The sequence below is a fragment of the Pithys albifrons genome, chromosome 17 (genome assembly GCF_047495875.1).
Source record: "Pithys albifrons albifrons isolate INPA30051 chromosome 17, PitAlb_v1, whole genome shotgun sequence".
In the NCBI taxonomy this organism is placed as follows: Eukaryota; Metazoa; Chordata; class Aves; order Passeriformes; family Thamnophilidae; genus Pithys; species Pithys albifrons.
Genome location: NC_092474.1, coordinates 13,080,126 through 13,096,656, shown reverse-complemented (window position 1 = coordinate 13,096,656; position 16,531 = coordinate 13,080,126). Strand labels below are relative to the sequence as shown.

Genomic DNA, 16,531 nt, shown 5'->3' with positions numbered 1-16,531 from the left:
ATAAAATATGGAATTCTGGGATGTTAAGGACAATGTCCCCTGACTACTCTAGATGAATTTTAATTACTCATTTGACTTATGGAGGGCTACTAATTACTGCACCTGTAAAACTGAACTAGGAGACAGCTGAGCTTTACACCTGTGACAGTCACAAGAGTTTGTGAGGCCTCTAAAATTCCATTTCAGGGTGTAAACCAAATTAATGGCTCACATTAAATCAAGGCCCAGAAAAAGCTTTATATTAGGAAAAGAAAATTTTGAAGTTATCTATTTTTGGGTAGGTTATTTCCCACCCAGGTTGTGTTGTAAATAACAACTGAGGAGAAAGTAGCAGTCCTTCTAAAGTTATTTTTATGGGCTGTGACAAGATAACCAAGGAAAGAGATTGAGGGGCTGGAGTGGGGCCAGAGAAGAGCAACGAGGCTGGAGAAGGGACTGGAGCACAAGTGCTGTGGGGAGAGGCTGAGGGAGCTGGGGGTGTTCAGCCTGGAGAAGAGGAGGCTCAGAGGTGACCTCAGCACTGTCTGGAACTGCCTGAAGGGAAGTTCTGGCCAGCTGGGGGTTGGTCTCTTCTCCCAGGCACTCAGCAATAGGACAAGGGGGCACGATGGGCTCAAGCTCTGCCAGGGGAAATTGAAGGTGGAGAGCAGAAAGAAATTCTTTGCAGAGAGAGTGCTCAGGGATTGGAATGGGCTGCCCAGAGAGGGGGTGGATTCCCCATCCCTGGAGGTTTTTCAGCTGAGCTTGGCCGTGGCACTGAGTGCCATGATCTGGTAAAGGGACTGGAGTTGGACCAAGGGTTGGACTTGATGATCTGGGAGGTCTTTTCCAACCCAATCCATTCTATGATTCTATGGATGTGGCACTGAGGGAGAATCCACCATGTCTTGATCCAACCCCACTGTGATCACCAGCCCAGGGCACGGCCCTGGGCTGGTGATCACAGTGGGGTTGGATCAAGGGTTGGACTTGATGGTCTCGGAGGGCTTTTCCAACCCAATCCATTCTGTGATTCTAAGATATCCTTGTGATTAAGAGATTTTTATGGAAAAAAATAATAAAAAGAGAACAGTTTAGTAGAAGTGCAGGCACAAGTTTAGTGGCCACAAGGTTTAGTACTCTCTGGGTGCTTCTCCAGCAAAACGATAGTTCCTCAGAAAGCACTGGAGGCTTTACAGCGACTCCATGTACAAGAGATAACCTTGGAATAGCACAGGAAAAATTTGCACTGCTGAAGTAACCTGTAGATAACCATCGTTATCAGTCACTTAAGGACAGTCTATCTCAGATAACCATCATTATCAGTCACTTAAGGACAGTCTGCCCAGGACAACCATCCTTATCAGTCACTTGGGGACAGTCTCTCACCACGGAGGAACCACAGTCAGGTAATTCCCCTCTGCTTCTCCAGCAGGACTTGCTTGTGGATTTGCTGGAAGCAGCAGGTGAGATTTCAGAGGGTGAGGACGGAAGGAGCATTTCACAGCCTGTACTCACCCAGCAATGACGACTCCCTCGCAGGAATGGACGTCGCACAGGATTTTGCCGGGCTCGTACCTCAGCTGGCTCACGGCCCCGATCCGGTTCTGCCACAGAGCACACAGGGAGGGCACTGAGATGCCAGTTCCTGCCTTGGAAAACCCCAAGCTTTGCTTTTGCTGCTGCAGCACAGCTGAGAGAAGGCACATCTATCCCGCAAATCCTTCAGCAGCTTCCCCCTTCTAACAGGCAAAGAGCTGCAATACACTTACATTTCTTCAAAAATGATTCTGTGCAGCAGTGGGGGAAGATGTTGGGAAATTTATTTAACTTCAGTACAACAGTGTTTGATCCCTGCATCTGTGACTAACAGTCTTGTGCCAGCTATTGCTTCCCCATTTCCCTCTCTCAGTGATTAACATGAACGAGGAGGTGTCTCAGCTGTGGGAACAAGGACTGGTGTCAGAGCAAAGGGTCACTGAGAAGCATATGATGGTCTGACCACGTATTTGAGGTACTCTCAAGGAGAGGAGATCCATTAGAAGCTCTGGAACCACATCCAAAGAAGTGCATGGGAATTAGTAGCAGACTAATTGACAGGAAGCTCAACAGGAGCCACCAGTGTGCCCAGGTGGCCAAGAAGGCCAATGGGATCCTGGCCTGGATCCAAACTAGCGTGGCCAGCAGGCCCAGGGCAGTGACCCTTCCCCTGGACTCTGCCTTGGGGAGGCCACACCTTGAGTGTTGTGTTCAGTTCTGGGCCCCTCAGTTGAGGAAAGAGATTGAGGGGCTGGAGCGGGGCCAGAGAAGAGCAACGAGGCTGGAGAAGGGACTGGATGTGGCACTGAGTGTCCTCTGAAACACCTCCAGGGACAGAGAATCCACCATGTCTTGATCCAACCCCACTGTGATCACCAGCCCAGGGCACTCTGTGCCCTGGGCTGGTGATCACAGTGGGGTTGGATCAAGGGTTGATGATCTCAGAGGTTTCTTCCAACCCAAATGAGAAGAGCAACACGGCTGGAGAAGGGACTGGAGCACAAGTGCTGTGGGGAGAGGCTGAGGGAGCTGGGGGTGTTTAGCCTGGAGAAGAGGAGGCTCAGAGGTGACCTCAGCACTGTCTGGAACTGCCTGAAGGGAAGTTGTGGCCAGGTGGGGGTTGGTCTCTTCTCCCAGGCACTCAGCAATAGGACAAGGGGGCACGATGGGCTCAAGCTCTGCCAGGGGAAATTGAAGTTGGAGAGCAGAAAGAAATTCTTTGCAGAGAGAGTGCTCAGGGATTGGAATGGGCTGCCCAGAGAGGGGGTGGATTCCCCATCCCTGGAGGTTTTTCAAGTGAGCTTGGCCATGGCACTGAGTGTCATGATCTGGTAAAGGGACTGGAGTTGGACCAAGGGTTGGACTTGATGATCTGGGAGGTCTTTTCCAACCCAATCCATTCTGTGATTCTATATGCACATACTCAGGAAAACTAATGAATACATAACAGGAATATGGTGAATATGATCAGTTCCATGACTATAACCTGCCTCCTGGATTCCTTGTGTGTGTATGTGGAGCTATCCCCACGCACCCAGTGCTGCTAATAAAGCAGTATCAGCTTTCTCACCCAACAAACTGGTTGCAGACTGTATTTCCAGCCAAGCCCAACCTGCTCGCACCAGGTTCCCACCAAAGGAGTTCCCTCTCACCTTCCAGTTGTACTTCAAGGTGTGTTCCCTGGCCCTGCAGGTCTTGAGGGCGAGTTTCCAGCAGGATTGGTCAGAGATGCTCCTGTCCAAGAGGAATCCCTCCTCCTGGCACAGCCTGTACCACAACACTTGGTCCTCTGCGAGCACTTTCCATGTCCTGCTGACCTAGAAAGCAAATTGTTAAATGCATCTCTCATGTATCCACCTTTGGACAATGATCTCAGGCACGTGGTGGGATTCCTGGGGTGTCCTGTGCACAGCCAGGAGCTGGACTGGATCCTGATGGGCCCCTTCCAACCCAGCATATTCTATGATAAAATTTAAGTAAATATTAGATTTAATATAAAATTATTTAAATAGCATCTGAAATATAAACCTATAAGTCAACCTAAGCCAGCAGTGAGATTAAACTCTTACCTAAATAAATTTATTTGTTCACCCTTTATACTACTGAGTGTATAAAACCCCAAAACCTTTAACAAAATGCTTGTTTTCTGTGGGTTCTTTTGGCAAAAACTGAGTTTCTACTCCACTAAAACCCCTCACAACACTGACACCAGTTCAGTGGCCACACTGCCAACCTGAAATACCAGTTTATTGGAAAACTCTGAAGGGAAAAGAAGCAAGAAAACAATTAAGGCAGCACTGTAAGCTTAGAGAAAACTATGAATTTTTCTTCATATCTGGAGCTGAGAAGCCTTCCCAGATCACAGCACCACATCTCCAAAGTCCAACCGACAATGCCTGATCAGGGGTATGGCATTAGTGATTTATAACCTATTGTATTACAGTATGCATAAATAGGAATGAATTATTAAGTTTCTGAGGCAGCCTCAAGTTGCTGCCCACTGCAGAGAGAGCAGCTTCATCACAATCAATTGTGGGCTGGGAATTAAAGATTCAAGAGGCAAGAGCCAACTGAAGTGGCGTTTGGTCCCTTGTAATTCTTAATTTAAAAAAAACAGACGTAACCAATGAACAGCAGGAGTGGTGAAAGCAGCAATCAATTGTGCTCTGTTTCCAAAAAGATTCAAACAACCTCTTGAGACTGACATCATTTTTAGTAAATTACAATTAAGCAGCTAATGACCGTTTCAGTCCCAAGATTACACAAAGAATCAAGAGCTGCCCTTGGCACAAACTCTCCCAGGCCCATCTCTTGGTGTTTATCTGCCACTTGTTCTCTATTTGCTCACAGATTCAACACAGCACAGGGAGGTGAGAGATGAATTATTCCTTGTTCTCCACTTTATAAGATTAACCTCCTTTGTATTTTATCATTGCCATACACACCTTGCTTCAAACAAACCCACAGCTTTCAGATGCAAAATAAAGCTTCAGAAAACTACATCTTGTGAGGAATAAATACTGGTTTGATAGACTTGTACAAGTCTATGCAGGACAGGAGCTGTTGGAGCAGCCCAGTGTGCAGTGAGGCTTATGGAGAGGTCAGGAAAACAACAATCCCTGCCTTAAATTAACCCAGGGGTCTCAGTTTGGGAGTGTCAGCCCACCCAGAACAGCCACATCAGGGCAGGGAGAGGGCAAGGAGGTCTGGAAGGCCCCCAGACACACGGCCCTGAGTCTCACAGGGCTCCCTGGCCAACAGAGAGGGCAAACAGACCTTCCACAGGTGGTGCCAAGCCCCCTGCTAACAGCACAGTGCCCAGGCAGTGGGCACCAGGCTCTGCAAGGCCCTGTTTCCCCCAGGGAGAAGAAAAAAATGTTTAATATGGAGAAAAAACGGGGATAACCTCCAAATGTTTTTAAGATTTGGTACCCAGATACAAGAGCAGCTCTCATACAGGAATATCCAAGTGCAGCAAAACAGATATTGTAGTTAATCACAGAATCATAGAATGGATGGGGTTGGAAAAGACCTCTGAGATCATCAAGTCCAACCCTTGGTCCAACTCCAGTCCCTTTACCAGATCATGGCACTCAGTGCCACGGCCAAGCTCAGCTGAAAAACCTCCAGGGATGGGGAATCCACCCCCTCTCTGGGCAGCCCATTCCAATGCCTGAGCACTCGCTCTGCAAAGAATTTCTTTCTGCTCTCCAACTTCAATTTCCCCTGGCAGAGCTTGAGCCCATCGTGCCCCCTTGTCCTATTGCTGAGTGCCTGGGAGAAGAGACCAACCCCCACCTGGCCACAACTTCCCTTCAGGCAGTTCCAGACAGTGCTGAGGAGACCTCAATGCAAACTGGGAGACAGGGACAACCCCCTTCCATCCTGACAAAGAAAACAACCTGGACAGGGCAATAATCATGTCAGAATGACACAAACAGTGCTGACTCTTTCCCAGCATGACACATCACACAACCTGTACCAGAAAAGCAGTGCTTGGTGCTCCTGTCCCTGCAGGGACACACTCAGCAAGTTCCAAACAACAGAGACACAATCCAAGACTGCAAACTATTACAGTTTAGAGAGGAATTTGCTCTCAATTTGACTTTAAAGGAATATAAATACATACATTACTGCTCAAAGAACAGAAGACCCCCCCAGCTTTCTGCTGACACCCCAAAAGAGCAGCTGTGGGGCAGGCTGGGCCCTCTGCCCACACTCCCAAAGCAGCAAGGACGGGCTGGGCACACACAGAGCAAACACAGCCAAACCACACCAGCTTTTGCCTTGCTCTCAAAACTAAAAATCAAAAATAAACACACACCTTTGGAGTTTGCCAAAAGAGACAGTATTGCACAGACCCTTCAAGTTTCAAGGTCTTAAAAGCATTTTATAAAGGCAGTAAAACAAAAGAAAAGTGGGGGGGGGAATGACATAAAATTGTGACTGCCTTTTCAACTTTCTGGGGGAATAAAGATCCTATCCTATTCTGATTTTTTTTAAATCAAATTACACCGAATCCTGCTGCTTTACAAGCCTGAATTTCCACAGAGTCCCCAGCACAGCCTTTTCTTACGGTCCCAGAACTCGCCTGCCAAGCCCTTGTAAAAGCCCCACTGAGTGAGCCTCAGCTGCACGAAAGCACTAATAAAAGAGTCTCCAGCATTTCTCTTTACAGCACCACTGTGAGCTGTGCATTAAACCAGCCACTGGCTCCAAGTCAGCTTTATTAGATCTGCTTGACTTCCACTTTCAGGTGAGGCCCCCAAAGCCAGAGCATTATGGCTTTATTTCCAGCACCCACAGACTGAGGTGCAGGGGCTGAGACGTGCAAAGCTCTTATGAAACCACAACCATAATTGTTTCCAAATCTGCACTGAGTAGAAACTCCAGAAAAACCATCAATGACAACATCTTACAGTTGTTTATGTATTTAGAGCCCTCGATTTAATTTTGTCTTTAGTGTTCCTATTATCTTTTTACTACAGTTCTCAGTAAAGAAAGTTTGGGTTCCCCTGAGTTCTACACAGGAACAGTTTTATATCTTATAGTTCAGTGAGTAATAATGTTCTGAAGGACTTCAAAGACATTTGCTGACATAGATTTTGCTATTTGAGTTTGCCTCTGGGGGATTTTTTTTCCCCCTAAAAAGCCCCACCTCTTCCATCAAATCCTAAATTTCTTCTAATCCCATCTAAATCAACTGGCTCAAATCCTAATGAAGGTTTATTCATCCCTCTCCATCTGATAGCCATTTTTGTTTCACTGGGTTAGTTTTCTTCCCCAGACACACAAAGACACAGTCAAGGCTCATTTGCTGAGAGCAGGGGCCTCAATTAGCACTATCTGGACTTTCAGTCCAGTACAACACAGAGAGCCAAACAGAGTTGAATCCAAAGCCATTCCCATGGAAGCTGCTCATTGCTTCAATTCACAGCCATAAGCACAGAACGGTTTGGGTTGGAAGGGACCTTAAAAACCATCCAGTGACATGGGCAGGGACACCTTCCACTGTCCCAGGTGGCTCCAAGCCCTGTCCAACCTGGCCTTGGACACTTCCAGGGATGGGGCAGCCACAGCTTCTCTGCCCAACCTGTGCCAGGGCCTGCCCACCCTCACAGCCAACAATTCCTTCCCCACATCCCATCTATCCCTGCCCTCTGGCAGTGGGAAGCCATTCCCCTTGTCCTGTCCCTCCATCCTTTGTCCCCAGTCCCTCTCCAGCTCTCCTGGAGCCCCTTTAGGCCCTGGAAGGGGCTCTCAGGTGTCCCTGGAGCCTTCTCTTCTCCAGGTGACCCCCCCAGCTCTCCCAGCCTGGCTCCAGAGCAGAGGGGCTCCAGCCCTGGAGCATCTCCGGGGCCTCCTCTGGACTCTCCAGCAGCTCCACATCCTTCCTGTGCTGGGGCAGCTCTGCAGGGGGGTCTCACCTGGGGGGGCAGAGGGGCAGAATCCCCCCCTCTCTGCTGCCCACACTGTGGGACCAGCCCAGGGCACAGGGAGGGGGTTCTGGGCTTGGTCTTGTCCAGCCTCACCCACCAGCACCCCAAAGTCCTTCTCCCCAGGGCTGCCACCAACAGTTCTGCTCCCAGCCTGTGCTGTGTTTGGGATTGCCCCAATCCAGGTGCAGCACTTGCTGAACCTCAGGAGACTGGCACAGGCAACTCTCCAGCATGTCCAGGTCCCTCTGGATGCCATCCCTTCACTCCAGTGTGTCAATCACAGCATAAACTCGGTGCCACCTGCAAACTGGCTGAGGGTGCACAGTGATCACAGAATCATAGAATGGATTGGGTTGGAAAAGACCTCTGAGATCATCAAGTCCAACCCTTGGTCCAACTCCAGTCCCTTTACCAGATCATGGCACTCAGTGCCACGGCCAAGCTCAGCTGAAAAACCTCCAGGGATGGGGAATCCACCCCCTCTCTGGGCAGCCCATTCCAATCCCTGAGCACTCTCTCTGCAAGGAATTTTTTTCTGCTCTCCAACTTCAATTTCCCCTGGCAGAGCTTGAGCCCATCGTGCCCCCTTGTCCTATTGCTGAGTGCCTGGGAGAAGAGACCAACCCCCACCTGGCCAGAACTTCCCTTCAGGCAGTTCCAGACAGTGCTGAGGTCACCTCTGAGCCTCCTCTTCTCCAGGCTAAACACCCCCAGCTCCCTCAGCCTCTCCCCACATCACTTGTGCTCCAATCCCTTCTCCAGCCTTGTTGCTCTTCTCTTCTCAGTTGGGTTGGAAGAGACCTCAGAGATTATCAAGTCCAACCCTTGATCAAGACATGGTGGATTCTCTGTCCCTGGAGGTGTTTAAGAGGACACTCAGTGCCACATCCAGTCCCTTCTCCAGCCTCATTGCTCTTCTCTGGCCCAGTCCATGCCCCTGAGGACACCCCTCGTCCCTGGTCTCCACTGGACACAGAGATGTTGACCACAGCTCTCTGAGTGCAACCATCCAGCCAACCCCTGAGCCCAGAGATGGATTCTCATCCATCCATTTCCCTGCTCTCCCCCTAAATCACAAGCAGGATGGGTGACTACATTTACCCACATACAACCCTGATGCAAAACCATGCTCAAAAAATACAGGAAATTTTCTTTATTTAGATATATAAACACCCAAAGCATAACAGTTTGACAACTCCAGAAGCCCTCAGGCAGCTGAAGTTCTTCATTTATGCAAGACAATTCATCCCAAATTCCTAGAAACAGCCTCCCCTGCCCTAGATACATACACAATTGTGTTGGTAAACACTTCAAAACCTTCCCTCAGATGAAAACATAACAGGTCATGGAATTTCCGACTGATCTGTTCAGAAACAAAACTGCCTCAGCATTGCCACAATTCAGCACCACTGACCAGGGGTATTTCACACCACAAAATGCAATCCCTGCAGTCTCTGGTACTGACCAGAAAGCAACAGCTGGAAGTACATGGAGAGGATCACAGATGAGACACAGGACCTTCTCTGACAGTACAAAACCAGGTCCTCAGGCCATGAGTACAGTTCATTGTTCTGCAGTTTCAGCCCCAAACAACACAAGAACTCCTGATGCATTTCAGTTTGTCACTCTCATGGTGCCCCAAGGGGTTGGGGGTTTGCCTCCCTACATCACAACCAGGAGGAAGAAGGGACTGTCCCCACACCTGCTGTACTCCCAAGAGTCACTCACAGCACAGAATGGTCAGAACACAATCCAAGGGGGGCACGATGGGCTCAAGCTCTGCCAGGGGAAATTGGAGAGCAGAAAAAACTTCTTTGCAGAGAGAGTGCTCAGGGATTGGAATGGGCTGCCCAGAGAGGGGATGGATTCCCCATCCCTGGAGGTTTTTCAGCTGAGCTTGGCCGTGGCACTGAGTGCCATGATCTGGTAAAGGGACTGGAGTTGGACCAAGGGTTGGACTTGATGATCTGGGAGGGCTTTTCCAACTCAATCCATTCTATGATTCAAAGGTGCTCACAGGGTTGGCACAAAGGGGAATTTCTGCCGTGCCTCTGGTCTGTCCTGCTGGTACAGGAAGCCCTGGACACCTTTCTCCTTGAATTCCAAACCTGGGATACCAAAAGGGAGAGGTCTCTGGATGCTGCTGAATGCCACCCACCTGCTGTGAACCCACCAGAGCCCTGGCTTTGAGGACCCCAGAACTTACAGGCTGCACAAGGATTCTGTGTTTCAAGTGCCACTCAGGTATTCAGTGTTTTAAGGTACTAATCCCCAAATCAAAGAGCAGCTGTGGGGAAGTGAGGGAGAGGGAGACATCAGGGTGAAATTCAAGTTCTGCAGACAGCCTGTGGTGTGATTAAATCTCAAAGAGGCTCCTTTGCTGTGAGCTGGTTACCAATTTGGCATAAAGAACTAAGCAAACAGGTTTTCTCCAAAGGCACTCACATGGATCATGATGCCAATTCCATAAACTGGCCCAATTTCCCTAAACTCCCAAGGCACCTTAATAGAAAAACCTTCCTGGGATAACACTGTAAAGCAGCAGGGTTTTCCATGGAACAAGAGAGGGCTTCCCCCTTCAAAATCAAAACCACCAGGAGAAAAATGAAAATGGCATTTATTTTTATTGCTTTGCTTTTTATTTGAACCCTTAGAAAGAAGCCAGCTCTGCACTGGATATTCATCTCCCTGGGAAAGGCCTGTAAAACTCTGGGCACTTGCTCAGCTACCTGTCAGTGCCACACAGGGCCAGTCCTCTGGGTGAGGAGGATGAGGAGAGGGGAAAATTTCCTCTGTGTTAAAACACATCTTATGAGAACAGGTTCAGGCTGAAGGAGAGAGAATAATCACGTGCAGCCCAAGCACAGGGAAAGGAGCAGCCCTTCATCAGCCAATCTTTTTATTATGCCATGAGGTAAACTGATCATGCCTAAGGGGGAAGAAAGAGAGAGGAAAGAATAACCTTCAAGTAATCCACTTCAGAAATGCAGCCCTGCCCCATTTCATGGGATGTGGCCTTTGCTGATGGCAAATCTCTACCTCAGAGGACAAAAACTTGAGCATATCTGAAAGTTTCAGTCTCCTGGACAGCAACAAAAATAATCCTTGGGAATTCCTTGCTCTGCAACAGAAGCCCTGCATGAGGAATTCATTTTCTTTTAACAGTCCTTGTTCCTAAAAGGCATTAACAAGACAAAGACTGAGGCAGTAACCACCTGTAGGTATTTAACACTACCACGTGCCCACACTGAAAAGCCCAATTTCCTCTCAAAGCTTGTGCCACTTGGGGAATATTTGTGCCTAATTTACCACCCACAACAGGCCTGTCTGTCACTTCTCAGTTTTAACACACTGTTCTTTCTCTTACACTCAAACCATGCCCTGGACTGTAACACAAAGAAGGGGTTTGGTTGGATTTTTGTGAAGTTTGTGTGTAAGTTAATGAGCCCCAGCCTGAACCCCTGAATGTGGCAATGGGAGAGGCTGACAATGAATATCCACAACATTCCACTCACCAACTACCTTTGCTTTGAACACTCATTCAGAGAGCAGGTTCATCATTCAGTGTGTGAAGAAAGGAAATAAAGAGGCTCAACAGTGTGGGCTGAACAACCCCAAGCACAGTGAGGTGTGAGTGTTTCATAAAGCTGCTTGAAGAGACAGGCAGTTACAACCACACGTAAATCATGGGCCGTGCCTGAGCACTCACTGGTGAAAGGGTTCTCTCAAAACAAAAATAAACACCCCTTGGAGGCTGGGAGTGAGTAAATCAGTCACTGAAGAAACTGGCTTCACATGGAAATACTCCAGGCAACAAGTTCCTGCTCCAGTTTCTGTGGTTCCAACCCCACACTGCAAAGTGTGAGGAGCAGCTCTTGCCATGCTCTCAGCACTGCCAAGTGCCTGGATCTAAATATTGCAGCAAGACACTCACTCCCTTCTAAACACACTCACTGGAATCAAAATACCTCTGCAATATTTATTTTCATTTTAAGGCTTCCCTTCTGCCTGAGCCACAGATGTTTATTTAACTCTCCTCAAGTGCAGCCACAAGCCCAGCTCATGGATTGCTTTTCAATATTCAGCTTTGGAAGTGTTTCCTGTAAGTACAACCAGCACCAGCTGAGCTCCTGGGGCTGCCCCCACCTCCCCTGCCCCAGGGGGGCTGTTTCTTGGCTGTTTGTGCCCACTGGATGGGGTGTCAGAGCCTCAGAGTGCCAGCAGCACTTACCTGAGCACACCTGCCCAGCTCAGCCTTGCCCAGGTACTGGAAGATCTTCAGGGCCAGCTCGTAGGGCAGCTGCACATCAAAGAAAGGAACCTCATTGATTTCATTCTGAAAAGAAAAAGGGGATAATCATTGGTGCAGTTTGACAGCAGGAGTTAGCACAGCATGAGGTGAGGATGTTGTGTCCTCAGTGCCATCACAGCTCCATGAAACAGGCAGGAGTGATTCCCCCTTCCCTCCCTCTGATGCACATCAGACAGAGCAGGGACCCAAACACTCTCAGTTCTGAGTAAAATAAAGACTATTAGAAGGTTAAGTGGAGCTAAAAAGCCAATTTAGAAGTGTAAGGCTGATCTATAGTCTGGTGGCAGAGAAAGGGAAAACCAGCTCTAATGTTTCAGCGCCATAAAGGCCCAATAAATAAGCACTTTGAAGGCCAAATCTCCTTATTAATTTCACTTACAAGATTTCAAACACAGATGATGGGAAAATGAACAAACATTTTGATATAAAACTGAATGGAGATGATGCTACATTTTCTTTCATTAGTGACATGTTAATGTCTTTTTAATATGAAATGTTTCTGCTTTAACTGACAGAGTATCTCAAACAAAAATTTAAGACCAAACCCCTCAATTTACACTAACAACTAAATACAGCACATGGATTTTTCCTAGATGTATTTTGCTTGTTTTAACTACAGCAAGACTTGTCTTCTCTCTGATCCTGTCTGGATATTCCAAATTTTTATACCATGTAATAGAGAAGGACTAAACCCAGCCCATCCTGAGCATTTCTGTGCCACCCATTTTGCCCTCTAGTGTTCCCTCCTGGTTTCTGTCCCTCCCCGGGTGCTCCTGAACACCTGATCACTCTCCATCCATCCCCAGGCACAAAATCAGCTGCTCACTTAAACCCAAACTCCATTGTTTGCCTTCAGGAAGATCCCAAATCAGGATCCCCTCCTGCCTCTTGGCACTTCCCTATCCCTGGTGCCTTTGCTTCTTTGTAGGTCTCTTCTCAAACTACTCCTTCTCATTTAAAGCTGGACATTTTGCAGTAATCCAGTAGAAAAAAGGCAATTCTGGGTTCATTTAAAGCAGAGTTACTCGGGGAAATCATCGGAGAATGTTGTTGTGAGGAGGTTTTCAATGAAAAGATACTTCCCAGCTGGTAAGTGTTCAGACAACACAAATATGGGCAATGTTCCCAATGGGTCCTTTCAGAAACAAAACACCAATTTATACACCCTGGAGCCTCTCACTTGCTCTGAAGTTTCTTAAACCAGGACCTGCAGCCAAGCTCCTGCTCCCCTCCCTCCTCACCCACAGTTTTCCTGCACAAACAGCTCCTTTCCCTTTGCTTTCCCCTCACAGAATCACAGAATGGATTGGGTTGGAAAAGACCTCCCAGATCATCAAGTCCAACCCTTGGTCCAACTCCAGACAAGCTGCTGGGATCTTTGGGATGGGGCAAGACCTTGATCTGTGTCTTATTTTAGGACTGCAGGAGAATGGGATTAGTATGAGCTTTGTGCTCTGTTGTCTCCATTGGTTGCCTTCAGAAAGTCAGGCAGATCCCAAATCAGGATCATCTCTTGGCACTTCCCTCTCCCTGGTCCCTTTGGTTCTTAGTAGGTCTCTTCTAAAACTCCTCATTTACTGGACCCTTTGCAGTACCAACCAAAAAGGCAGGTCTGGGTTTATGTAAAGCAGGTGATAAATTACATAGCAGATGAATTATTAAAAAATCTCTATAATTTTTCTTATTTCCTCCATCTTTTCTTGAGGGCAATGTAGGTCTTGACTGTTATGTGTGGGGACAACAAGTCATAGAATCATAGAATGGATGGGGTTGGAAAAGACCTCCCAGATCATCAAGTCCAACCCTTGGTCCAACTCCAGTCCCTTTACCAGATCAGGGCACTCAGTGCCACGGCCAAGCTCAGTTGAAAAACCTCCAGGGATGGGGAATCCACCCCCTCTCTGGGCAGCCCATTCCAATCCCTGAGCACTCTCTCTGCAAAGAATTTCTTTCTCATCTCCAACTTCAATTTCCCCTGGCAGAGCTTGAGCCCATCGTGCCCCCTTGTCCTATTGCTGAGTGCCTGGGAGAAGAGACCAACCCCCACCTGGCCAGAACTTCCCTTCAGGCAGTTCCAGACAGTGCTGAGGTCACCTCTGAGCCTCCTCTTCTCCAGGCTGAACACCCCCAGCTCCCTCAGCCTCTCCCCACAGCACTTGTGCTCCAGTCCCTTCTCCAGCCTCGTTGCTCTTCTCATTTGGGTTGGAAGAGACCTCAGAGATCATCAAGTCCAACCCTTGATCCAACCCCTCTGTGATCACCAGCCCAGGGCACGGAGTGCCCTGGGCTGGTGATCACAGTAGGGTTGGATCAAGAACGTGGTGGATTCTCTGTCCCAGTCCCTTCTCCAGCCTTGTTGCTCTTCTCTGGCCCCGCTCCAGCCCCTCAAGATCTTTCCTGAACTGAATCCTTGTGTCAGGATCTCTGGCCCCGCTTCCTGCTGTGGCTCTGCAGGGGGATTGTTGGCTCTGGGGTGGTTTAAACCCCTCCATTTCCCAAGGGGACACGAAGGAAAGCACAAAGGGAGCTGTGCAGCTCATCTCCATGGCCACAGCAGGCAGGCTCCAGATGTGAATCCACCCAGATCCAGGAGCCACCGAGCCATCCTGGAGCTGCCCAAACAAATCAGAGCAGCCACTGGGCAAGGATTATCAGCTCCAGGCTCATGAGCTCAGGCACAGCACCACAATGGATGTGCTGCTTCCAAATTGGAGTTGACTCATGTCCAACCTGCAGATCCTCCTCTGTCTGCATGGACTGAGGTCTCCCAGGCACTCAGCAATAGGACAAGGGGGCACGATGGGCTCAAGCTCTGCCAGGGGAAATTGAAGTTGGAGAGCAGAAAGAAATTCTTTGCAGAGAGAGTGCTCAGGGATTGGAATGGGCTGCCCAGAGAGGGGGTGGATTCCCCATCCCTGGAGGTTTTTCAGCTGAGCTTGGCTGTGGCACTGAGTGCCATGATCTGGTAAAGGGACTGGAGTTGGACCAAGGGTTGGACTTGATCTCAGAGGTCTTTTCCAACCCAATCCATTCTATGATTGTATGACTGGCTGTCCCCACACACAACAGTCAAGACCTACATTGCCCTCAAGAAAAGATGGAGAAAATAAGAAAAAATATGGAGATTTTTTAATAATTCATCTGCTATGTAATTTATGACCTGCTTCAAATAAACCCAGACTTGCCTTTTTGGTTGGTACTGCAAAGGGCCAATAAATGAGGAGTTTTAGAAGAGACCTACAAAGAACCAGAGGTACCAGGGAGAGGGAAGTGCCAAGAGATGATCCTGATTTGGGATCTGCCTGACTTTCTGAAGGCAAACAATGGAGACAACAGAGCACAAGCTCATACTAATCCCATTCTCCTGCAATCCTAAAATAAGACACAGATCAAGGTCTTGCCCCATCCCAAAGATCCCAGCAGCTCATCCTCAGCACAAGGGAGCAGAATGTTAACTCAGCACCAGCCTGTCTAAAAGTCTACTGGAATGAATCCAGAATTCCAATCCAACCATCCCCTCTGAGACAGAGTCGGGCTCCCGTGTGCTAATGGAGCACTAATTCTGTAAATGGATTAATTTGTGCCTTGCAGACAGAAATTTAATCTGTTCCTTTTAATTTTTTTAAGCAAAGAGTAATTAGTCACGGGGAGGTTCTTGAGAAACAAGAAAATGGGTTTCCCCCCTAGTTTTCCTACGCTGTAAATAAAACCTCTATGGCATTTAGAGGATTTACCAAAATAATTTTTCTCTGGTTCACAACTGTATTTAAGACTATTTCCAAATTAACTTCTTCATTTAAAGAATTAAAGCTTGCTGTCTTACTGTGCTGCAGTGTCACAAGGCAGAACATCCCTAATTACTGCCCAGCCTTCATGCAAACTGAGTAAGCAACAAAAATGGGGTTTAAAGGATTAAAAATCAAACTATTTCATAGTCATGGAATACCCACAGTTGGAAGGCGATCATGGAGGAAAGAGGAGAAGCTGAGGATCCTGCCCTGTGCCATCACAGAGCAGGCTCTGAGTGCTCTGAGCTGGGAGGGACCCACAGACTGCCGGGAAAAGCACAGGCTGGAGGGGGAAGCTCTGGGAGAGGGGGGGATGCCCTCGGGAGCTGTGGGTGCAGATTAGCCTGGGGCTCTGAGGGTGTAAAACACGCTGGGGCTCTGAGGGTGTAAAACACGCTGGGGCTCTGAGGGTGTAAAACACGCTGGGGCTCTGAGGGTGTAAAACACCCTGGGGCTCTGAGGGTGTAAAACACCCTGGGGCTCTGAGGGTGTAAAACACGCTGGGGCTCTGAGGGTGTAAAACACCCTGGGGCTCTGAGGGTGTAAAACACGCTGGGGCTCTGAGGGTGTAAAACACCCTGGGGCTCTGAGGGTGTAAAACACACTCGGGCTTTGAGGGTATAAAATACACTCGGGCTCTGAGGGTATAAAATACATCGGGCTCTGAGGCTGTAAAACACACTCGGGCTTTGAGGGCATAAAACACACTCGGGCTCTGAGGGTATAAAACACACTCGGGCTCTGAGGGCACAAAACACCCTCGGGCTCTGAGGGCACAAAACACCCTCGGGCTCTGAGGACACACGGTCCCCTCGGGCTCTGAGGGCACACGGTCCCCTCGGGCTCTGAGGGCACACGGTCCCCTCGGGCTCTGAGGGCACACGGTCCCCTCGGGCTCTGAGGGCACACGGTCCCCTCGGGCTCTGAGGGCACACGGTCCCCTCGGGCTCTGAGGGCACACGGTCCCCTCGGGC

The 16,531-nt window shown here is 48.7% G+C and overlaps 1 protein-coding gene across 2 annotated transcripts in view; it reads right to left on the bottom strand.

The window, feature by feature from the left end:
- The window catches only part of FBXW8 (F-box and WD repeat domain containing 8), a 68,837-nt gene that overhangs the window by 51,906 nt on the left and 400 nt on the right, over positions 1-16,531 (bottom strand). For both annotated transcript variants that reach the window (XM_071572249.1, XM_071572250.1), the window contains exons 2-4: positions 11,689-11,793; positions 3,171-3,335; positions 1,498-1,586 (exon numbers count right to left, since the gene is read on the bottom strand). In XM_071572249.1, the coding sequence (XP_071428350.1) occupies positions 1,498-1,586; positions 3,171-3,335; positions 11,689-11,793 (359 nt within the window). The remainder of the gene's footprint in view (positions 1-1,497; positions 1,587-3,170; positions 3,336-11,688; positions 11,794-16,531) is intronic.